This window comes from Diaporthe amygdali, assembly GCF_026229845.1.
Source record: "Diaporthe amygdali strain CAA958 chromosome Unknown NODE_41_length_355262_cov_61_584611, whole genome shotgun sequence".
Taxonomy (NCBI): domain Eukaryota; kingdom Fungi; phylum Ascomycota; class Sordariomycetes; order Diaporthales; family Diaporthaceae; genus Diaporthe; species Diaporthe amygdali.
The window spans coordinates 72,129-96,581 of record NW_026517061.1 but is presented as its reverse complement, the minus strand read 5'-3'; the positions used below and the strand labels follow the sequence as shown (position 1 = coordinate 96,581).

Sequence of the window (24,453 nt, the reverse complement as noted above, 5' to 3'; positions counted from 1 at the left end):
ATAATCCGTCATGGGATAACCTCCCAAGCAGTTATATGATAAGCAGTCATAGGATAACCTTCTTCAGGTCATGAGATAACCTCCTGTTACAAGACCTCTTGTGGGACAAAGTCTGATGGGGGCAACATCTTATGGGATGACCTCTTTGAGATAACCTTCATTAGCCGCGGAAGAACAGACAAAAGAGGCGCTTCCTCGCCCCGACATCTCAAGGTTTCTTTGATGGGTATGAGCGGTGTGTGCGCAGTCGTGAGGGAAGTTGTGCAATAACAAAGCAGAATCTAGGTGTACCAGATGTGAAGTAAAGTACAGTACAGTTTACAGTATTCTTTAGCAACGGAAAACCATGTGCTGTGGTCCCTTAGTGTACAGTAGCCTAGACATAGACATGCCCAGATAAAGTCCAACCTGCCCCTCAGGCCCCTCCACGCCCTGTGCGCCGTGTTCCCCTTGCTCCCTGCTCCCTGCTCCCTGCTCCTTTGCTCCTTGCTCCTTGTTCCATCCTAGCTTTTCGTACTTGCTTTCTTCCTCTTGGCACCTCGTGCTCTTCAGGGGCCCCTCACCACCCCTGACCATGACATGACCTGACCTGATGGGCCCTGACAGTCCCTACCAGACACCAGACACCAGACAGAAACCGACACAGACCGACAAAGACCGACACAGACCAGACCTCTCTACTGTACTTGCAGCTTTGCAACACCCTGACGCGGGCCCAGCCCAGTCCCCTAGTCTCGCAGTCTCTCAGTCTCTCAGTCTCTCAGTCCAGGGGACTGCAGGTCCAGCCGGGTGCATTTGCAGGGCGCATTTGCATTTGCAGGTGCACGCACACACTACGTAGCCCACTCTACGTGAGCCCGCGCGCTAGGGACGCTACGTAGTCTATCTATTTGCTGCCGCATCAGCTCCGGGTCAACCTTGGAATCAAGTAGGGAAAACCAATCCGGCCCTGGAGCTTTTGTTTCTCAAACAGGACAGGCATTTAGCCAATGACAAGTGGGCGACGGGCGGGAACTAAATACAATACAGGGAACCTGAGGGAAAAAGAAACTGAGTGAGAAGGAGAGAGAGAGAGAGAGAGACAGGAATGAGAGACGGAAAAGCGATGAAAAGAGAGAAAGGGACCAGTCCCATTCTGTAACGCAACGCAACACACACAGCGCAACCCAACCCTCCCCGAAAAGCACCACACGGCTGCACGTTGCGGCGACGACACCAATCCTCTTCCTCCTTCCCCCACGACGACTGGTCTTTTACCTGATCGCCTCCTGCGCCTGGCTGTTGCAGCGCCGCATTCCTCCTTGTTTCCCCCCTCCTCGACGACCCGCAAGCACTGCACCTACATATCAAAGAACCCACACCTACTGTGACCTCCCTCTAGCAACCCACCCTACACAGTAGTTCTTCCTGACTGCCAGAGACGAACGAGATACGCTGAACCAGTCCAAAGAACACACACACACAGCGTGGGCGACTGCACCGTGGCACCGTGGCGCCAAGCCTCAACTGCTCGAAGGGGGCCCATCCTACTGCACTGAATGTGTGCGCGCCTCGCTGACCCTCGACTTGCTCAACAAGCCCCTCGACCATCTAGACTAGTTAGTCTATCTCCCCGCGAGTCTGGGCATCTCGGAGCTTCTCCTGGCTGTCACATCGCCTAGTCTTCTTCGGCGCCTACCCGCCCCGCGTCCCTTTACCTCTACCTCTGCCTCTGCCTCTGCCTCTGCCTCTGCCTCTGCCACTGCACCGAGCGTCCACCAGCTGCCAGCTGAAAGTTGTGGGCAAACCGGGTTTCTCATTATCGTCGTCGTTATTCTTGTCGAAGAACCCAAGGAAAGAGTCACGCGGTTGTGATAGGGCAGATACTGCAGCTATTTTGGGGAAAGTCCTCGTTCTGTCCCAGCACCCCAAGCTCGGCGCGGGCGATCCTTCGGCCTCGGCTCGAATACCGACACTCTATCTGACTCCAGCAATCTCTCTAGTCGACCCGGCTAGGCGCTACGATAATACGTTACAGCATACCGCGTCCCTGAGTACCCCGATACAGTCTTGCAAGACTGAAGTGGCTCCGACCTGACTCTTGACCTGTCTGGCGGAGGAGGGAAGCGCTCCTCGAGAAGCAGCCTGTCTGTACCTGTGCTGTGCTGTGCTGTGCTGTGCTGTGCTGTGCTGTGCTGTGCCGCACCGTGCCGTCTTGTCTGACTGTGCGTGCGTGCGTGCGTGCGTGCGTTGCAGTGGGCAGCCAGGCAGCCCACCCAAAGTCCCAGTGGCCCGCCTGCCCGTCCGGTCCCTGGCGGACGTCTCGGTCTGTGCGCGCCCCACTGCGACGGACTTCCTGACTTTCCCAACGTCGCACACACGCCAGGCCAAGCTCGACCTATCCGTCGTCTTCTGGGGGCAATCTCCGACCAACCTTTCCCAATCCTTTCAGCCTTTTCCGCCCCACGATACTTTCGAAAGCCAGTTGACGACCTTCGGCGCTCTTTCTGGAAGCCATTCTCGAGGCAGATTGAAATTGAAATCTGCAACGCAGGGCCCAGGGGTCCTCGCCCTGTGCCGACAAAGGTACAACCCCGACCTGTCACTGTCACCCACTCACTCGCCCACTCACCCACTGCCTCTGCCCCCACAGACCATCAATCATGGTCTCTCTCTCTCATTCTCACTACCCGCGGCACGCTCTCTCCGTCGTGAACCTTGCCCCGAGGCCCTCGCTGCTCGCTGCTCGCTGCTCACGCCTCCTGGCCGCCTCTGGTTGCCATCTTGACGAGGCGAGGGAAAAGTCATGCTCTCGCCCCCTCATCCCCCCTTCGACTCACAAGCCTTGCCCCGTTCGTCGCCCCATACCTGGTTTTGGGACCCATCATCGTCATCCTCTTCCTCCTCGTGTTACCCCCCGTTCCCCTTGAATCCCACGCCTCCCCATATACCACCACATCCGCGTACCCCCAGAGCTACCTACCATGTAGACTGGCTACCTTGAGCCTGCCATCGTCCCGAGATCCCGCCCGTTTCCATCCAAGTGGTAAGCTGTCATTCTCATGCCCGAGTATAATCCTAGTCGCAGCACGCGTGGGTCCCACCGCCGTGGGTCGCTTCGCTCCTCGACTCATCTGGGATACATGACTGCCCCTGTCGCCCCAAATAAAGCCCCTGTTCACCGTACTGCTTCCAGAAGTCTTTTCTATTACCGTCCTCTCTCCATTGTGCCCCCTTTCGAGGCGGTCTGCTGTCTGTCATTACCGTTGTTCCTTTACATGGTCCCCGATGATATTCCTAATTACCCTTCTCCTCATGGCGATGTTCTAATATTCTTACCCTCCCGCATTCCGCATCACCGCACCTTAGCTTCACCGGGCCTCTCCTCTCTCTCCGCCCCGTCCGGTGATCAGTCTCCAGTCTGTTGCGGGCATAGAGATCGGCGACGCCCGTGTGGGCGGGTGTAGCGAGTCGCCGTGTTGATGATCGACGGCGGTAGCCGAGCTGACGACGATGAACAATGCAGGTCACCAGTACCAGGGAAGCCAGGGAGGCGACATCTCCCGCTTTTCCGACTCTGAGAGCGAGATTGACGAGCTCCGAATCCGAGATCGACCACCGCCTACGCCGTCAAACAAGTCCCCATCGGACATCTTGACCAGCTTCTCCCGTGGCTTCGCTAAGCTGAAGCGGCAGCCCTCTCAATTGGTTCTGAAGCACAACAGGGAGCAATCTGCGCCGACTCCGGAGCCAGGCACATCTTCTGCGCCCATCATTACCACGAGCCGATCGCCTGCGCCGCCAGTTCATCAGCATGCCCGCAGTCTAAGCTTTCAGAACAGTCTTTCCAAGCCTCTCCCAGAGCCTCCACCACCGAGCCCAGGCACGCCCGTCGCATCACAACTGTCTCAACCTCTCTCTCCTCAACCTCACTCACCCCAAGGGCCACAGGCTCCACAGGGCTCTCAGGCTCCGCAGGGCTCGCCAAACCCCCAGGCTCCACATCATCAGCATCAGAGCAGCTTGGCTACAATCCTGGACACCAACGCCTACAGCGACCCGGACCCAGCCAGCGAAACCGAGGGAGACAGTCGGACGAGCACCATGGACTCGACCAGTTCAGAGGCACAAAACTACATGGCTGGAGCGGGCGGTAGACAGAACGGCGGAGATGAGTCGCAAAAAGACAGCCTGACCCCAAAGAGTGTTGGCCCAAACTCCGCTGGGCCATCGCCTAATGTCAACCAGGCGAGAACACCTGCCATGGGCGCTGGGTCATCACCAGCCTCGGGTCTGCTATGCAACGTGCACAGAACAACCGGCCGGGAGCCGCACCCCTTGGTAGGCGCAACCACGACGATAGTGGGAGACAAGCTCTACGTATTTGGCGGAAGGATATTATCTAGGAGCCGACCTACGCCTCTTACTTCGGACTTGTACGAGCTCGATCTTATTCGCCGGCATTGGACCAAACTTGAGACGTCGGGGGATATCCCTCCTCCGCGATATTTTCACTCCATGTGTGCTCTAGGCGACACGAAGATGGTCTGCTACGGCGGCATGTCGCCAGCTCAAACATCGCCCGGAGCTGTCGACGGCCAAGGCGATGTCACAGTCATGTCTGATATCTACATTTACGATGTTTCGACGAGGAAGTGGACATTCATACCGACGTCAGACGCACCGCAGGGTCGATACGCTCACTGCGCTTGTGTATTGCCCTCATCGGCAACTTTTGCATCGTACAAAGCCCCATTATCGGCTCTTCAACACAATCCCTCGACCGGTGCCAACGAAGGCCGCATCGGGATCAACATTGACGGAACGGGCGGCGCCGAAATGGTTGTGGTCGGGGGTCAAGACGGGGCGAATCACTATATCGAGCAGATAAGCGTCTTCAATCTTCGGTCCTTGAAGTGGACATCAACACAACCTCTGGGCAAATCGTGTGGTGCCTATAGGAGCGTATGTGCGCCGCTGCCTCCAGCTGTGACGGCAAAAATAGGCAAGGCGAGCACGAATGGGGCGCAGCGGTCAGAAAGTGGTATCAGCCAGGAAGCCCGAGAACCCGGCTCCTCGATGCTAATCTACTCCAACTACAATTTTCTCGATGTCAAGCTCGAGTTGCAAGTGCGTTCCAGCGACGGGACGCTCAGCGAAAAGCCCATGTCCAACGCGTACTCGCCACCCGGGCTTAGGTTCCCCAACGGCGGCGTCATTGACACCTACTTTGTGGTCAGTGGCACGTACCTGACATCTTCGAAGCAAGAATACGCACTTTGGGCCCTCGACCTACGGAATTTGCAATGGATGCGAATCGATGCAGGCGGTAATGTGTTCAAAGAAGGTAGTTGGAATCGCGGGGTGTTGTGGAACCGCCGTAACACGTTCGTTATTCTTGGTCACCGGAAGCGAAGTTTGGTAGACGATTACAATCACCGCCGTATCAACTTTACGAACGTGTGCATGGTCGAGCTTGAGGCCTTCGGCTTCTATGACAACCCGCGCAAGGTCAGCCCGATGTCGGGTTTCATCTCGGCTAGTGGGCCATACAACGGCCCCGGTTTGAGTTTGGCACGAAAAGCGGGAGCCACTGCCGGAGGACGTTTTCACTCGAGAGCGAGCGAGGAGCTGGGTGAGAAGGCGTTGGCCATGCGCGAGCTGGCAGACATGGACATCCTCTGTATAGGAGGTGAGAGGATACCGATCAATTCGAGGATAGTAGCGCGACGATGGGGACCGTACTTCGTACAGCTGCTGAGGGAGGGCACCGCGATGCAGGACGGGAGTGACTCGGTGACGCTGAGATCCGTCGGTGCTTCGGGGGGTGGTGTACGGAGCTCCATGATGACCATCACGCCTGCAACACGAACCATGTCGAGGGACACGGACATGTCTACAGCTACTACGTTAGCAGGCTCGTCGTCAGGCGGCAGTTTCTCAGGTCCTTCGGGATTAGGGCCGTCCGGCACCTCCAGTCAGGAAACGGCCAACCCCAACGCTGCGCCGACACCGCGCTCAATGCCTCCGAACTCACGCCCACGTTGTCTCTACCTTCCGCACACCTACCTTACAGTCCAAGCCCTCCTCCACTATCTCTACACGAGTAGCCTCCCGGCGCCGAGCTCGCCGCTCTGCACGCCACAGATACTCTGCTCATTGTTGCAGATCTCCCGGCCGTATCGCATTGATGGTCTCCTCGAAGCCATCGTCGATCGCCTTCATACTCTCTTCGAGAACCGTAATGCAGCAGCCATTTTCAACGCTACTGCAATGGCAGCAGGTGGTGGGCGCGGCATTGACGGTACGCTCAACCCGAACTACTTCATCGTGAGCGGTCTAGATTCCGCGGGCAACGACTCTGCCCAGGGCGCCATGAACGGCACGGCAGGCGAAGAGATGTATGCGAATGGTGGCGCAGGCAACAGAGCCACGGCACTTCGTATCAACACTTCTGTCCCTGGTCAAAGTGGACGACCACCATCCGATGAACTCTCGGCTACGACGAGTGTGAGTGGAAGCGAGTGGAGTGCCAGCGAGATCAGTGACTCGGAACGACGGGGTAGATATCGCGAGGTGTGGAGTGGCGAGTTCAGCAGTGTGATTGGGCTGCAGAAGCGCGGGCTCAGAGGCCTCATGGAGGGCCGAAAGTTGAGAGAACGAACTGGTACGGCCACAGGAACGAACCCCATTGGCACAAGGATTGGATTGGGTATTGCGGGTGGCGGGAGCTGAGGAGTTGTCACCGGTAATATTCTAGACGGCACTCTACCTCCCACTGACCAAGCGCACCGTCTACGTACCAGCTAGGTATAAGAAGAGCAGTAAAATGTGTAAGTGTTGACCGCTGAAATCCTTAAGAGGCATTGAGCTAGTTCGGCTCACCCGAGGGAGTGCGGCGAGAGACCCTAATCGTGTGGACGGAGCGGGAGGGAAGGCGCGTCGCGGTGTTCTACTGCAAGGATAGGTGTAAGGAGATGAAACAGGGTACAAGGACGCCGGGAGGAACTGGAAACGGAGGAAATCAATAAACGAAGGGGGCACCGACCAGTCAATCGATGCTCCAGGATCTCACGAGATTCCTTACGGCCGAGGTATTATTGCATGTACAGCAAGCAGCATTGCCCATCTGGCGTTGGCTAGCAAATGCTAGGGATGGGGACTCAAATACTAGTGTTTACTTTTCCCAGGACAGAGTTGACTCTGGTACACACCTAAGTGTCTTCCACCGAGGCAAAGGGGATCTCATCCTCTTCGATCCAGAGGGGCTGCGCTGTTGAGGAACAATGACTTCTTTTCTGTTTCCACCCCCCTTATTCCTTGGCCTCAATTTGGCCTCAAGCCACAGTCTCACCGTGGCTCTGAATCACATTTTAGATGTCCGCTCGCTCTAGCCATTGGTTTCTCCAGGAACATTTGGCATATCTCAGGTTGTGCCTCGGTGACGCAAAGGCCTTCTACTGCAGTTTGGGCGGACTCCTTAGGGGTTGCAAGCAGCAATCAGGCTCCAGCCAAGGACAATAGACCTGCACGCACGCAGCCCTTTTGGAGCCTTCGTAGACTTTGGCACCCTCCTCAATCACAATCACAACCAAATCAAGGAGCACAAAGTACAAACGCAAGAGAAAGGAAAGAAGTAAAATTTAAACCCCCTCTTCTCCATCACGTATCATCAAAGACAGATATCAACCAAAAGCAGTTTCACCCTTGCGCACCGCGCCGAAGGCAAACAAAATAGCCTCCCGCAACATCAGCCAGAGTCACGTCTGCGGCCTCTTCTACGTTGATACGGCCTCAGAATACCCCCAATCCCGTTCCCGGGTCAGAAGGTATCTTCCACGAGTCTCTCTGACCGCCTGCACCCGGATCCTTTCAACTGTTTCTCGCACAGTACTCACGCAGACCTTCACCAACCCTTCGTCGTCAGCCACTATCCCCGAGCTGCGATACACTTTTCCTCTGTGCGATGGCGTTTCGATTGTTGGCTTCACATGTACTATCAGCCAGGACCGTGTGATCCGTGGAATCGTCAAGGACAAGCAACAGGCCCGTCAGACCTACGAGGGCGCTGTCAGTCGTGGGGAGACTGCTGATCTCCTCGAACAGTTGCCTGATGGCAGTGACATTTCTACTACTATCATCGGCAATATCTCTGGCAATGCGAGTGTTCAGGTCGAGATCATCTACCTCGGTGAGCTCAAGCACGATGCCGAGATCGATGGCATCCGCTTTACGATCCCCACATCTATCTGTCCTCGTGATGAAGATTACCCTGGCAAGCTGTCGAAAAAGCCTATCACTGTGTCCGATGGCAATAGCATCACGATTACGGTTGACATTGAAATGCCAAAGGGTACGCTGAAACCTTGCAGTCTTCAAGTCACCCCATCGCCGTGACACTTGGATCAACCTCCCAGTCCAACCAAATAATACAACCCTCACTGCAGTTCGCTTCCGCCTCTCTCTCAATCGGCACAGCCGAACTCGACAAGGACTTCGTTCTACAGGTTTCGTCCAACGACATCTCTCGCCCTGTTGCCATTCTTGAAACACACCCTACTTTTCCCAGTCAACGCGCTCTGTTGGCCACGGTCGTCCCGAAGTTCAGTGTCCCTCGCAGTCCTCCACTCCGCCCGGAAATCGTCTTTGTCTGCGACAGGTCGGAATCCATGCGTGGTCAAAGGGGCTAAAGCCTGAGATCCGCCCTGCAGCTCTTTCTCAAGTCCCTCCCCAGGGGCGTCAAGTTCAACATCTGCAGCTTTGGTAGGAGCTACTCCTTCCTCTTCCCAGAGGGTTCGAGGCCGCACGGTCAGCCGAGCTTGGCCGAAGCTGTGCGCCACGTACAGAACTTCGAAGCCGACTTGGGTGGGACCGAGATGTTACGCCCTGTCGAGGCTGTTTTCATGAAGAGATATGCGGATATGAACCTCGAGGTTTTCGTGCTGACCGATGGGGCCACAAAGGACCAGAAAAGCCTATTTGATATTGTCAACAAGGAGGTTGAGGCAAGCGACGGTGCCATTCTCCTATTCACTCTTGCTGTGGGCCAGGATGTAAGCCATAGTCTGGTGGAGGGGCTCGCAAGGGCAGGTTCTGGCTTGGCTCAAATTGTTGGTGAGAATGAGAAGATGGATTGCAAGATTGCAAGGATATTGAAGAGCGCCTTGACACCTCACGTCAGCGACTTCACTGTCGCGTTGAAGTATACAGAAGGGGAGATGTCAACTCTCGAGGGCGATGATGATTTCGATCTCGTCGACCACGTAGTCGCTGCGGAAGTTGCTCGTGTTTCAATAGACGACGTGACGTCAGGCGAAAGTCATGAGGAGGAAAGTGGCACGAAGAATCCTATCTGCTTATTCGATCCCAGCGCCGACCCAGATGATGAGATTGAATCCGCAGTCACAGATCGCTTCGCCTACGTCCCGGCAATTTCACCTCCAAAAGTCCTTCAGACGCCCTTCCAGATCCCACCTTTGTTCCCTTTCAACCGCACTAGCGTGTATTTACTCCTTTCGTCCCAGTCGGAGGGTGTCCCGCAGTCCATCGTCCTCCGTGGAGATACATCCAAGCATGGTCCTCTCGAGTTGGAGATCCCGGTGTCTACACATACCCCAGGCGAGACCATTCACCAGCCGGCTGCTCGCAAGACAGTATTGGAGCTCGAGGAGGGGCGGGGATGGATTTGCGACGATAGTCTTGGGCTCAAGGAGAAGTACCCAGGTCACTTTCCCGAAATTGTCCAGCGTGAGGCCGTCCGCTTGGATATCCGATTTCATGTTAGCGGCAAGTGGTGCTCTTTCGTCGCTGTGGAAGTGAACAGTGATGACGATGATAAGAGCCTCGTGCGAAAGAAGGCCGAGACACAGGATTCTCGAGAAATACAAAAGCCGGGTGAGCGGTTTCCAGCATGTCATATGTCTACCCATCCCATCAGCGAGATGTTTGACATGCCAAAATTATCTGTGGAATCCGGATAGGCACACACTAACATTTCGCAAGTTTACTCTAAATCGAGTGAGAAGTTAGGTGGAGAAGCGCATTTCTCCTTCGCTGTGCCACCTGGTATTTTTTCAGCGATACCGAGCTTGGCACCTTCTGGACAATCAGAACCTGTCGGGAGTCCGGCTAGTTTTGACGCTTCTGACGGGGGAAGCTCATCTCCCAATGTCACTTTGCGGGTAAGTTTGTCCATGACTCTGTGGGTGGTCAAGATATTCGGCATCGTTGAGCTCTGTGTCTGTCGACCTTTTCATGAAAGGAATTAGCTGACCTGTGTGAATAATACAAGCGGAGCGGTCCATCAAACTTTGGTTCATTTTGTATGCCTCGCAGTACAGAGCTCCGGGCTGGCTCTGGTCGCGCCTTTGGCAGTGGCTTTCAGCAAAGAACTCAAAAGTTTTCGGGAAGGGAGCTGCGAGGGGCCCAAATCACCTGGCGGTCCAAAAATACTCACAGTTCCAACATCAATGCTCAAATTCATGACAACGTCCGGAGCGCCATTGCGTCAATTGAGAGCTCTACTGTGCTGCAGGCCCTCGTCCGCCTGCAAAACTTCATTGAGTCTTGGCTCTGGGGGCCTGAGCTGCTCTGCGCAGTTGGTCTCACGAAAAGCCCGCTCAGTGATGTTGGCCTGGACAAGACCGAGCGGTTCGTTGATACAATTCACCGCACCGGCCTTGCCACCAACCTCGACGGGGTGGCTACGGTCTTGGCACTGCGTTCCTTCAAGTCAAGGCCCCCAGCGAGAGATAAGCCTGGGAGCTGATAGCGGACAAAGCTACAGACTGGCTGAAGGGTCAGCTGATTCAGTATGCGGATGGCTCGGAGAGGGTTGAGAAGGCCATAGGGGCTGCCGAGGGTTTGTTTTGATTAGCGACTAGCTTGGGGATGTGAATATGTGCTGCTTATCTAGACGTCTTCATTAGAAATTGCCAGACCTTGAATTCGATGACTGCGATGTCTCGTGATGAAGGGAGTGTTGCGCTGTTCTTGAAATGGCGCATATTTCAAATGTCCCCTATGACCATGTTCGCGAACAGCAGTCATTAGATGACTGTCTAGGAAACCTATCGTGGTGGGTATATGTACAGTTCGGAGAACCAGAGAAAGCACTACTTGCTCTTACAAGATATAGCTCAAGCATAACTGCATATCTAACCACCACATCAGTGACGAGGCAGCCTCTGATAGAGTCAAGCTGAAGGAGAATCGTGGAAAGCCATGCAGTGAGACTGTTAGCATCCTGGCTGATTTATCCACTTTTACTTATGCCATAATTCTAGCATCAAAGATTTGCATTTACAAATATTGGGTTGAAAGATCTATGCAGGCACTACAGTAGCATGGCGTTTCCACATAAATCGCCTTGCTGGCCTACGCTGGACCCCTGCCATCAAAGAACACCTCGTCTAGAACTAATCAAGGGTATAAGAGTTAGCATTTCCTAATCAGAAGATATCGCTAGCCCTCAAGTAATATAAAACAATCTCTTGAATCTGAATAGTGACTAGAGATGAGGGCAAGAAAAAGAAAAAAATTCATTGAGGTTCGCTTACGAGTGTATAGAACCTGTTGGCCGGCCCACTGCTCCTCGGCGGCGCCCCTGATAAGTTCGGGCGGCAAGACAAAGCCAGAATCGCCGGTGTCAGGAAGCTCAATGGTGTAGGAGAAACCCGCACCTCCGATAGCGTAGACGTGGTCTGGAGCAGCGCCGGTGGTGGTATAAAGAGTCGCGCCACTAGGACCAAAGGTGAACGTTGTGCGTCTGTCTGAACTGTCACGGATTGTCTCGCTCAGAAGCGAGGCCGTCTTGGTCCACTTCCCAAGCTCTGGTGCGTACCACTCCTCTTTGGACCCAAAAGGTGACAGGATGTATTGACCGTAGCTGTGCCAATCGATGTACAGCTTGATACCGACGCTATCGCGGAGCTTGCGTACATACGAGTCGAGGCCTTGGTTTTCGATGGTGTCTGAGGGCTTCTGGCCCCTATATGTTTGCGCGCAGGCATTGGTCGATGCTCCCAAAGAGTTCACGTCCCACCCGTATTCCCAATTTCTGTTTATATCTGTACCGAAGCACGATTGGTTCTGAGGTGGTGGCGGAGGAGGACTGCGATTCTTACGCCAAAGGCGATCAACCGTCTGGGTGTGGACAAAACCTTGAACGCATGAGCGAAATTGTCTTTCAACTGCCACAGGGCAACTTACCATCTGGATTTACAATAGGGAAAATGTGGAAGTCGTATTGGTTGAGTATAGATTTCGTGGCGTTGGTCTTGTGAGCCGTGATCAGCTGCAGAGTGAGATATTCGACAACCTGCATGAATTAGCCTCATCTTTCAATATGAGGTGTATGTAATTTCGTTAGACGCACCGGGGCCGTAATCCATTCTCTAGCGTGTACCGTGCCATGATACAACACCGCCGGCTTTCCTGGCCCGTCGTCACCGTAAAGGTGAATTCCGTGGATGGAACGATTCTCATGGGAACGACCAGAGGAAATTAGTTCCGAGTTGTCGAGGAAAGCCTCATGAAGGTCGCTTAAGTACTGAACATGATCCGCATATGAATGATATGAGTCGTACCAAGAGAGGTCGTCAACGTCGCGTCTGTAGCTATCCTTCACCTTGGACTCGGCAGTGATCGATTCTCCCAGATTCTTATGCAAGGTTCGGTAGTCGAGCTTTAGCGATTCTAATTTCAGTATTTGGTCTGGAGCAACGACTATGTCGATGTGGCTGTCGACATCGTGGTTCCACTGTTCGAATGAAATTGAGGAAAGTTTCCCTTGAATGTTAGCAACTTCGCCCAAGGTTTTTACCCGAAGGACCTGATATCCCTCGTAAGAGACGGAATGGCTGCTGGAGACGACAGCGCCCGCAAAAAGCAAAGCCGAAAGCGAAGAAAAAAGGTGCCTCTTCATCGTGGTAGCAATGAAGGAGTGATCTAGGTACGAGCGGTACTGGGCTTGGAAAACCCCCTCCACCTCTGGGACTGGTCAACTCATTTTATAGGTCGTTCAGAGTTACGCGGCCCTCTTCGAGCTTTGGCACACGCCCAATAAATCGAACGATAATTGTGCGCGAAGACCGTCTCTTCGAGCACATCATCTGCAAAGCACTTTGGCAGCAGATCTGGCTCGTAAATACTGCGCTGATGATTTCCGCAAGTGCGTGAATGATGTAAACAAAGGATTCTACCTTCCAATTTGACTCTAGCGGTTGCATGGCATTTCTTGACATTTTCTCTAGCTACCCCAAAACCCTGATCTTCGTGATTTGTCTTGCTAATGACGTTTGCGTGCCAATTTCTTTTCTCTAAACGTCGGGGGGTTGTAGTTATATTGTGACAATTTCATCTCTTTCTCGGATACCAACCTTGCAGCGTATGCTTGTTCTGTAGCTTGTGAATGAGAATTCCGAAGCGACAGATCCACCACCTTTTTGTCGAGGTAAATGCGAGTCATATATTCATGTATTGTTCAGTCACTGGAGACTGAATTATAACATGAAATTATGATAGGTATGGCATCATCCGACCGCACAGTGGGGCCTGAGATGTCTATTATGAGCTCTTCACTGGAATTCAATCAACTAGCCCGCATACGTTATTTGAATGGTCAAAAGTTTTCTTTGTGAGTGTTGTTGGAAGCATGTGGTAAATGCTTAGGACGCATTTATCTCGTTGGAGACTAGCCATGTACAGCTCTGAAAGAAAGAACGTGGGAGCGAGATGCACATAGTTACATTTTGCTAGACAGGGAGGCAATATGGCAACAACAGTCAGGCTCTCATTTGCGCACGAGTTTTAGTTGGAAATCATCTTTCTTCTTATTCTAAGAGGTATAGGTATTGTATAATCCATATTATTCTGCGTACAACAAATGGATCCTTCAGATAACTAGAGTTTCAAAACTGGTGAGTATTGATTCCACACGAGCACTGGCATATCTAGGTAAAGACGAGACATGTTCACTGTATTGATATTGCCCAGCCTCAGGGACCGACCAATATATATCAAACCTACTCTTGATGAACACAAAACAAGGTCACCCTTGCTTGATCAACTTCTCATGAAGCAATTTGCCCAGTATCGAGGTTTATCGATGCTGGAAATACCACAAAGCGCCCACGCAGCGTTCACTATCTGCAGCCTCAATGTCAGCGCGTGATCACTGCGTAGTATAGGGCCGGGAGCTGGCTGCATGACATGGTGTCTTAAATGGTCGGAAGATTTTACTTCATTTGGTAACTCATAGCATTAGTCAACCAATCAACCTAAGTCAGTCGTGGCAGTCATACCCACCACAACTTCGCTGCAACAATATACGGACGATATCATAATCTGATTGAAAAATAACACCTGCTTGAAAATATGACATTCTGTCAGGTTTGGCTGTGTTGGCGGCGGGGCCTCTGGAACATCAAGCAGGACTTTGTTGAAAAAAGCACTGAAAGCATTGCCTCGTGGAACAAATTGTAGACGTAGGTGGGTATTTTCCTTCTCCTCTTGCGATATTCAGAAAAGATGTGAAAAGCCTGTAGCGCAATCTCATCCGGAAAAGCAATCTGATTGTTTCAATTCTTCGCTGGCAGGGTCTGAAGCAGCATCACTCCTGATCGGGAGCATGATCGAGTCCCCGAGCTGTCAAAATCGATAATCCAAACTCAATTTGCCTGCCCGCGTCCCGCATGATCTTCCTTGATGTAGAATTGTGTGATTTGGCACGCAAGTGGCAGTCGGCGTCCATTTACGAATCCCGAACTCGATTATGCAGGAGCTCGGGCTCAAACTCTCGGCACCCATTACTCGGGATCCCCCCTTGTGAGTCCCCTCGAGTCAGCATGAGTTTAATTGACATTATATCACTGGAAGGCAAGCACGGGAATCACAGCAAGATAGGGCAAGCAGCGGGGTAGAATGTTGCTGATGCAGAGTTGATTCGTCTCTCGTCATCATCGAGATTGAGTTCGTGGAGCTGCATCCGGTTTCTTCGCACATGCTACCTATATCCGGCACAAGCCCCCTATATATTGAAGATCTGATTCAAGAGAGTCTACCACACGGATCATCAAGATGATACCGGCGAGGATAATATCTCATTGTCATCTATAGCCATCAACTGGGTGTCGATGCGATCGACAGCTCGAAACGCAATGCGCACATGATTATGTTCGATAAGCAGCGGAACCAGGACAACCGACTAGACATTCAAGGGGATCAATCAAGAGATACATTACTGGAGTCATTGCGTCTCCTCTTCGTGACTGGACGTGGGATGTTACATATGTGCCGATGCCAATGTAACGAACTGACTTCAGCCCGCAAACTCCAGCAAGGAATTTGCACCATATACACTAGGAACCATCGCACAGATGTGAGCCTACCGCGGCAGGACAGACGCAGGTCGCCCGCACTTCAGCAACATTTGGCAGGCTTAGAACACAGCCTGATCAGACGGTGTCACATCAGGGTGGCAAGGCTTTTGGGACGCCAGGGACGTCTAAATGGCATCCTTGTTCGACTTATGGTGGCTAGGATTTCGGCACACGGAACCGACACTCTAATGGGTCATAGTAAAACTGGACTATGAACTGGCTGATCTCAAGGGTCATCCCAGAGCCCAACGTGCTGTTTTGCCCCTCGGGACGGGACCCAGATGAACTTCGGATCGCCGCTAACGCCGCAAGACCATGCTGACCCATTGTTGTCCTCCAGGTAAATGCAACAGCATCGAAAATCCAAATAGCTATTCCTCCTTGAGCCACTTCTGATTAAGTTTGTGTTTCCATGTTGAACAGATAAAGTCACGATTAGTGCTAGCATATCGCAATTATATTGAAGCAGCGCATTTTATGACTTCGGAGGATAAGACGACCACGACCACGTGTGCCTAGAAATTTGACAACGGAGTTCGAGAGCATGTACGTTGACAAGTGTTGTTACAATTTGTGGAGAAGCCCTCTGTCCTATTTTCACACTTTTCTTCTGCGACGACAACAGCACAAGAGCAAGTCATGAGCTTGTGAAAGACGTCTCTAATTGCGTGTGTCTCAATCATGGTCTACTTACAGTGAGCGAGCCCTGCCAAGAACAGCTTGGGTATCTGGAGCCGACAGTGGCCGTCGCCATTAGAGCTCAATCCGCACCACATATACGTTCGTAGGGGATGCTGAAAATGCTTGGACAATTTTTGAAAACTTAGCTGAATGAGATCTGTAGCCCGTGATTGCAACCACTAGAGGTTTAGTAGCTGTACCCATGTCGCGATAGAGCGGGGCCTAAACTTCATCCTGAGATAGAATGAATCTTACAATGCTTGACTGCGTTGGGCCTGTTCACTCCATCCCGGTCCGACCAGAAGCCGAACTCGAAGACAACCCGTTGCAGCCAGGTCGAGCTCTCTCCTCAAGGCCGCACAATGGCCGCCTTGCAGAGCCCGGCCAAGCCAAAACGTGGTCATATGAAAGCTTTGGGGAATAGTCCTGGGGAGCCCCTGTCTGCACCCATCACCATGCATACGCACGGTCGACGACCTGCGTCTGTATCCATGTCCTATATCACATCACCATCTACGCCTTTTCTGCGCAGGTCCCACGAAACAAAGTTTCGGAGACCTTCCGCTAGGAAAATAGTCCAGACACCAACTGAAGCCCACTAGCTACGCCGCAATGCAACGCCTAGAGGTTGTAGTGGACGGGATATATCACATGATGCCCTGCTGCTATAGGCGCAACGGGGAGCTGCCAGAGATGCCGCAGGATAGCGGTCGAGCCCATGTTTCTGGGTCGTGATCTACACATCTGCTGTCACAGACCAAAAGTCGCTTTGACCATCCCAACTTGTGGAGGGGGGAACTTTGACCTGTTTTCTTGCAACCCTACAACGGTGCACTGCTTGAAGTATATATCTTGGCAAAAATGTCACCATGTATTCCTTCCGACCAAAACTCGTCCCCGATCCGCTTGCGTCCACTTTTTCCAATTGATACCTGTACCTCGCTACTGAATGGACTTCATGGTGCAGTCATTGTTTTTTTGTATTAGTATCGCACTCGTCGAGAACAACACTTTCCGGCTAGGACTGGCAAACCTAACATGACAACTCTCATTGACCTAATTGGAGTCGTGGACAATCTGGGAGAGGAGCAGCCAGTCCTCAACCGACGAGCAGCGATATTGGGTATAGTAATATCGTTCCAGATACTCACGACGATATGCGTAATTTTCAGATTATACACGCGCTTTTTTATCATGCGCTCTCCATGGTGGGATGACCTCTTTGTTGCGCTGAGCTTGGTGAGTGCGCAGCTGACCCACGGGTCCCATCAACAGTCTCGGCAAACTTGACAATTACCTATGTACAGCGCCCTGCTGACTCTACCGACAGCTTTCCGTCACAATCGGAGGCATAGCCATGTGCGTCATGACCACTACCGGCATGGGTCAGCATCTTTTACTCTTATCGACTAAAGAATTCGAAGGGTACTTACGGGTGTGTACCAACTTTCCCCTCAACTAGTCCTGCGTGTGCGGTCCCGCTGAAATGCTATTCCCGAAAGGCTTTTTGGATAGCCAACGCGACATACCCCGGCTCGACAGCGTTCATCAAACTGGCCTTGCTCTTCCAGTACCTGCGGATCTACGAGAGAGGATCAAAATTCTACATAGCCACGCTCGCGATGATCGCCTTCACAAGTCTTTGGGGCTTGGCCTACAGCGTACTAGGCTGGATTCCAACAGTGCCTGTCGCTGCATTCTGGCAACTGGAGATGCCGGCTACGCGATACGGATACGGGTCCCTTGATGTCAAGAGTTTCGTGGGAACATATGAGAGCCATGCTGCAGTCAACATGCTTCTTGATGCTGTCGTTCTCGCCATTGCGGTGCCCATGTTTTTCAAGCAAGGCATGAGGAAGAATTCTTACTGGGGCCTTTTAGGGCTGTTCGTCCTTGGCGGAATGTACGTGATTCCCTGAGTTAGACCTCAGGGCTGCTTAGCTGACTTACCTCAGTGTCAACATGCTATCCATCTGGCGATTACAAAGTATTGTCGAAACGCGAGCCGCGACACTGCCTGCCTTCGATCCGACGTGGTATGGCACAACCCCAATTGTGCTGTCATGCATGGAGGTGGACCTAGCTGCCATTTGCGCATCCCTCCCAGTGTTTTGGCCAGTCATCCAGAAGAGCATCGGCTCGGTTATCATAGTCACACATGAGGTGAAGATCACGCGCGAACAGCGACGGACCGGCGATGGGAACACGAGCAACGAAAACGTTGATTTGCGCCGACAGCGGTCTGAAGAGGTATTGTTGGAGGATGGAGATTCATTGCCGATACAAATGAATAGGTTTTCGTTCGGCAGTGGTGATTACTACCGGAACTCTTTTACGTCTAAGCAGCAAACGGGCGGCCCTGTTTCATCATTAGGAAGAGTCACCTCGACACGAGTGCAGTGCAAGGCCACCGACGAGAATGCAACAGTTTCCTGAGCCTTTGGACAGTGCGAGAGAGATTGAGGGTGAATCAATTAGAATTAATCACCAGAGATTCTTTGCAATGCTCCATGAAACGGCCGCAGAATGATATTGAAGACGCGACCTCGGGACTGTGACCCTGTTGGATATAGACTCTGAGCACAGATGAGGGAGACATCAAGGAATTGTTTTCAAGTAACCATCTGCTCGGTGCCTTGAGAGCATATTCAGGAAGGAATCAAGATCTTCCGGTCCGTGGTGCTGGGACTGCACTTCTCTTCTGGGTCGACTGGGTAGGCAAACTCTGAACAGCATGAATTGACTAATACCCCATTAGTCTTAAGTAGGCGCCGTATTCCTTTAGTTATGATTCTATAATCATTCGTCCATACATCGACATAGAGGCTGGATCATTACATTTTTGGCGGCTTAGTGGACTGCTTTGAAGGCTGAGAATCAACACCACATTATGGTCAGAAGGCAAAGGCCCATGGACACAGCAAATGCTCTGCATGGCTCAAGCCCTTTGTGAAATATCAACAATAGAGAGACTAATATCGAGCAGGATCTTAGGACGGCGAATTACTGTGGAAGGTTCAAGGTAACTCATATACAGAATGCCTCCCCAGCCAGCTGGCTGTCGGCTTAAAGCCAGGTGACCTAGCCGAGGGTGACTCAATATCCGACCTATATGTTGCTACCCCCCTGACATCTGCGTCCCCCGCCCTCAGCGAGTCCTGACTGTAGTAGCTCTGGCTGTCTATATTCGAACTGTCTCGCCAGCCCATCTCTCGAAGATATACACTCACAGGCGACGGTCCCTCCATCCTTGAATGCAAATTTGTGTTCGGTGTCGCTGGAATCGAAAGGTGCATTGTTGGAGGACAGCCATGTTTCCACGACTCCTGCCTTGTCTGCCCTAGCTTGTTTGTGCCGCTGGCGTAGATCATCGATGGGCTCGCGTATGCCCCTGTTGATGGGTTGTTGCCTGTGCTTGATCCAAGCCCGCCGCCAAGTCCGCCATCCTCTTTCGGAGCTTTTGCTGCTCGCATGTGCTCTTTCCACTCCTTCTCTTGCTTCTTATAGACGCGTCGTCGTGCAATGATGAACACTGTCATGGCCACCAGCCCTGCTCCCGCAATAGACAGGCCGACTCCCACAGCGACAACAGCGCCGCGACTTAATCGTTGGCTATATTCTGCGGACTCAGTACTTGATTGATTTGATGTGTCGGAGCCGGAGATAGTGTCGCCTGCCGAAGATGCCAGCGGTCTGTGTGAAGCTGCGCTGCTAGTTTCTGATGCTGTTGATTTGGTGGTTGATCCCGGAGGTCCATCGACCAACTGCAACGGTGGTGCTTCTGTGGCAACCAGTAAGGTATCTTCATTCCCGCCAAAGGTAACTGTCATATCCTTGACCCCAGTGCCGTCTGAATTCGCCATTTCCAATACCGCAGTCACTGCTGAAGGAGATGTCTGCATAGTTGGTGCTGAAGAGGGTCGTGTCGTCGGTGCTGCCAATGCGGCGGCGAATGGGGGAGACGTCTTGGCCGACTTGCTGGGGGAAGTGAGGAGAGATATGGGAGGCGTCTGTGTTGTAGGGAGTGGGCTGATGGTTTGTGCGCCCAATACATTGGCCTTGCTTTCATCACCACCGTTGGGCACACTGGAAAGCTGGAACAGGGCAGCTGAATTAGTACAGCATTCGGTATCTTCGCCAGCAAGCCCGCAGCAAAATCTAGGCCTTGCTCCAGGGCTTTCGACGTTGCACTGCCTGATATGGACATCGTTCCTCGATCTGAAGCTTGAGGAGAGCGTTCCGTTCAGTTGAGGCTCTTGTTCTACAGCCACAGAATGGTCAGTATTACTTCTCCGAAACAATGTCTCTTAAGACGAAAGATTGCTCATACTTTTGACGCAATATTGTGGACATATTGAACTCGACCATGTGTTATCGGTACATGTCGCCCTCATAAATCTTGCCGTTGAAGTTGAGTTGCTCGTCGTACCTCTACAGAGCCCAGATGGAAGGCAAGCATCTGTACTACTACAGCACATGCTGATTGCTGCGGTAGGGTCGCATGGTACGTCTTTACTCTGCTCGCCGCTGGGAAAGAAACAAACATCTGCCGCCCGTGTTGTCGCTACGAGACATATCGCTGCCAGAGTAGCTGGTAATGCGAGAAACATCATGGCGAGGTATTGTGCGAATCACGATGCAACTGCAGTCATGGTATGAGATAATCGTTCAAGCAGAGCCCGCTGAGTGTGAAGAGAAAGTACCGTGAATGAGCCTGTCAGGTCTATGGCCACTAGACATACCGGCAGGTTGCCCTGAATCGCAGTCCTCCGGGTAGCCGGGCACGTTTCTGGGCATCGATGGGGGCGACGGTGCTTGGTACCGATGAAGACATATAAGCGAGGCGAAAGGAGATCAGCTCCGCTCATGAAAAGACAGCGAGCCTAGACGGTCTTTGATACCGGGACAGAGATTGGATATGGGAGAGGCGTCCCATTCTACCAGGCCTCATGACTGGAAGACGGGCAAATTGAGTCCGGAGGACCCCATAGCTCGGCTCTTCAAATCAGCGGATAACAATACGTATGAAGGGGTTTCAGGGGCAGATACAATTGAGCTTACAAGTAGAATGGTAACCCGGGGCTCTGTCTCGTGTCAGACGCGCTTCACCTCGTAACCTGTCATGTTCAGCGTGATTTGCTGCAATAACGGTGAGAGGCGGCGTCTGTTCGTTGGCTTGGATGCCAGGGTCAGCACTATCCCATCTCGATAGCCAGGTGGAAAATCATCCTTAAGGCTGACGACGTCGGGGTTTTGCATGAAGCTTGATAGCTGGCTGTTTCAGAAAAGCTGCAAAGGCTCCACTGAATATGTTCTGTGGCCCGCACGAGGCCTAGTGACCCCTCCTGAGCCTGAAAAATATGAGTTGTTAGTCTACTTCCCGCGCAGTCACTTAGCTCCATGGAGAACATATGGCATTAAAGGTTTCCCAACATTCTGGTGCATTCTTCTACATCAGACCGCGACGTGGTGCAGCTTGCTATGACAATGACCTTTTGAATAATCCGCATCTTGCGGCGTTTCAGCAGAGGCAAGGGTTTCGGAGATTGTGAACAAGTCCTGACTCGCTTCAGCTGAACGATGGGGTTCCGCTGGCGGTGTGGATCACTGCTCGGAACGAGATATTCTTCCTCTCCGCGGCCAGGACATGATTATTGTCAGAGGGGATTCAAGCTTCCGGCCCGGAAGCCTTAGTCACATAGTCAGCTTTATCGTGATCCATGTTGTCCATATGAAAGTGCATAGATATCAAGCCTTGGAACCTGTGACCGCAAGAACACTGCATGAGGTGATTTGTTTTGTTTCACGTGACAAGAGACGTGGGAAGATTCTGAGAGCAGACCTCCTTTGAGGATAATCAGGTCCACTCAACGCCAGAGCTGTGAGATTCGAGGGCATTGGGTCTGGCTGAAGTACAGCGAAACATTTATTTTAGAAACAATGGCAAATAGCCTCTTTAATATGAATACGCGGTGCGGCACGAAACAAATTCAATCGAGATAGAGCCCATGAGTGGTCTCACACATGCGAATCTGAATAAAGGACTTTCAAAGGCTTGATCCAGTCTAAATCCAATGTTTCTGTCGACTATCTGTTCATAAGACTTTTGACGCTAGGTATCGGATTATGATGAATCAACATACTGCTAAACTCCATTTACGACTGTATGCATTAATCCGAGGCGTGATGCATTGTCATTTTGCTGTCTGAAAATCTTTGTGTGCTTGCTGGTGGTTGAATCGTGCCAGTACAGTCTTCTTGGATGCACAGCATCGCTTAGAATGGCGGTTGGTGTGATGATGAAATGAATGGAGATGCGATTCAATATTGGCTTTGTTTGGAAATCCTAGGCTCTGGCGGGCGGCCTGTAGTAGGTAGTGGAATCGATGGCTAGGCTGGACTAGTTGGTTCTCGTACAAGGTTGTGAATGCCGAGAACAAGCCTTGAGTCCACAAATATGTGGATTGGGCCAGGTGAAGTGCAGGTCAGCATGACGCGAACAAGGGCAAGCCATCGACTTGGTGAATTTTCGAATGTGAAGCTGGTTACCGACTTGCTGCCAGGCCACAAATAAGATTGAAGGAGCTGTGCGCGTAGAGCGCTGGCTTGAGCGGCCAGAAGATGATAGCTGCTGTTCAGGTAGAATAGCTAATATACAAATGTGTGGGTTTGCCCCCTGTCAACCTAGATGCGGGTATCGTCGACCTTCAGAGCCCAGAAAACCCCCATGCTACTCATGTTTCTACCTCATCAATGTCGCAGCATTCCACCACAATACGCCGCATGTGTGCCGTCGTTGTTTAACCTGCGGTCTTGGCTTATTGCTCGTTCCTTTGATTCGTCGACAACCGAGTCCACAACAAATGACGGGGTGGTCTTTGAAGACACAAGCGGTTGAGGGCTCGCAGGAGTCGAATGACGGAATATAATCAGTTGCGAATGTATGTGAATTCCGCCTTTTGAGATGACGCAACCATTGAAGACGAGAAAGAAGCCGCACGAGAGCGGTGGGAGGAAACAGACTAGATCAGCAGGCTGCATGTGGACTAGGGCGGCGCAGGCAAGAAAGGTGAGGTGGTCTAGGTCTCGAGGGCAACTGGGGCGGTAGCATCGCCAGTGGACCCTAGGTTTTCGTTTCGGCAGCGGCCGTTGTCGGGTGGGCCTCTCTGGTTGCGGCGCCAAACAGTGATCCCTGGAAATGCGGGGCAGCTGTTAATCCCCCTGATGTCACTCCACCAACGAGGAAGGGGATGACGGCGAGAGCTCTCGCTCACTCAGGGGCCAGACACGGTACAAAGCTCCCCCTGCTACAAAACAAGGCTAAGCTTGCCCGCTGCGCTGCCTCCGTTTCTCTTTGTTTTGCCTCCCGCTTCCCCTCGAGCTGCCCAGACAAACATTGCACATCGACAGACAGCACACGCACCAGCAAACCCCACATATCTGTGTCCCATCCAACACGCAACCAACGACACGACAACAATGGCTGACGAGAACACCAAGCCCACCGTCGACGAGCCCAAGGTCGACGAGACCCCCATCTCCCACCCCAACGCCGCCCGCCGCAACTCCCTCGAGAAGCAGCTTGCTTCCCGTCCTGACCGCGCAGAGCTTGTAGAGAGTGAGCACACGGCCCGCCCCAGCCCAGCCCAGCACAGCACAGCACGGCACAGCACAGCCCAGCCTAGCCCAGCCCAGGGCCGCCATCGTTACCTACTTGTGCTGACTGCTGCATGTTTCCTCCAGAGAACATCCTGCCGGCTTCAAATGCTGCTCCGGCACTCGTGGCCCAACAGAAGGAGGTTCGTTCGCTGCTCTGACATCATGCACCACCCACAAACATTACTCGTGCGAGGGATATTCTGCCATTCTTGATGTCGCTGACACCGTGCTCTTCTGAAATAACTACAGCTCGAGAAGCACATGCGTGCCGACTCCCTGAATGACAAGATTGCCCACCGCCCCTCTCCCGATGAGCTCATCAAGAAGGGCGTGCTCAACCCAGACGAGGACCCACGGTCGCCAGATGAGAAATACCAGGAAGCAATTGAGGAGGAGTACGCCAAGCGGGAGGGCGGTGCCTAGGATCCGAGCCTAGCAACAGGGCTGTACCACAAGGGACAGGGCCCGGATCAAGTTCCCGAGTTCTTTCTACTCGAAGTCGTGTGGGCCTGCACCGCGACAGTGTCAGCCAGTGTCTCGCAAGCCGAGAAAGAGAAAGGATACCCAAGTTATTTTTCTGATTGGGCTGAAGGCTATTTTCTTGTTTCGCAACGGTGTCAATCAATGTTGTGCAACTTCTCCCATGTATGCTCTCAGCAGCACGAATGAACATCCCTGCCCTTGCGCCAGTGCAATCACCATCGCAACAAAAGACGCTCACAAATGTATACGGGCCGAATGGGCCCTCATTTGT

General features: G+C 52.5%; 4 protein-coding genes across 4 annotated transcripts; 3 read left to right on the top strand and 1 right to left on the bottom strand.

Annotated features, from left to right (window-relative positions):
- Positions 1–3,492: 3,492 nt before the first annotated feature.
- J7T55_008106 (uncharacterized protein) lies at positions 3,493–10,747 on the top strand (the record flags this gene model as incomplete). Its single annotated transcript, XM_053134018.1, has 6 exons — positions 3,493–6,646; positions 7,679–7,800; positions 7,882–8,332; positions 8,458–8,638; positions 8,714–9,873; positions 10,320–10,747. The coding sequence occupies 6 exons, from the start codon at positions 3,493–3,495 to the stop codon at positions 10,745–10,747; spliced, it is 5,496 nt and encodes a 1,831-aa protein (XP_052988133.1).
- A 608-nt stretch (positions 10,748–11,355) lies between these two features.
- On the bottom strand, positions 11,356–12,904 carry J7T55_008105 (uncharacterized protein; the record flags this gene model as incomplete). Its single annotated transcript, XM_053134017.1, has 5 exons — positions 11,356–11,396; positions 11,538–12,047; positions 12,190–12,298; positions 12,356–12,739; positions 12,803–12,904. The coding sequence occupies 5 exons, from the start codon at positions 12,902–12,904 to the stop codon at positions 11,356–11,358; spliced, it is 1,146 nt and encodes a 381-aa protein (XP_052988132.1).
- Positions 12,905–17,078: 4,174 nt separating this feature from the next.
- Positions 17,079–18,476, top strand: J7T55_008104 (uncharacterized protein; the record flags this gene model as incomplete). The annotated part of the gene is made up of 4 exons (XM_053134016.1): positions 17,079–17,279; positions 17,371–17,425; positions 17,556–17,943; positions 17,996–18,476. 4 exons carry the CDS (start codon positions 17,079–17,081, stop codon positions 18,474–18,476), a joined length of 1,125 nt encoding a protein of 374 aa, XP_052988131.1.
- Positions 18,477–23,519: 5,043 nt separating this feature from the next.
- Positions 23,520–24,122, top strand: J7T55_008102 (rpel repeat protein; the record flags this gene model as incomplete). Its single annotated transcript, XM_053134015.1, has 3 exons — positions 23,520–23,658; positions 23,784–23,839; positions 23,949–24,122. The coding sequence occupies 3 exons, from the start codon at positions 23,520–23,522 to the stop codon at positions 24,120–24,122; spliced, it is 369 nt and encodes a 122-aa protein (XP_052988130.1).
- Between the last annotated feature and the right edge of the window lie 331 nt (positions 24,123–24,453).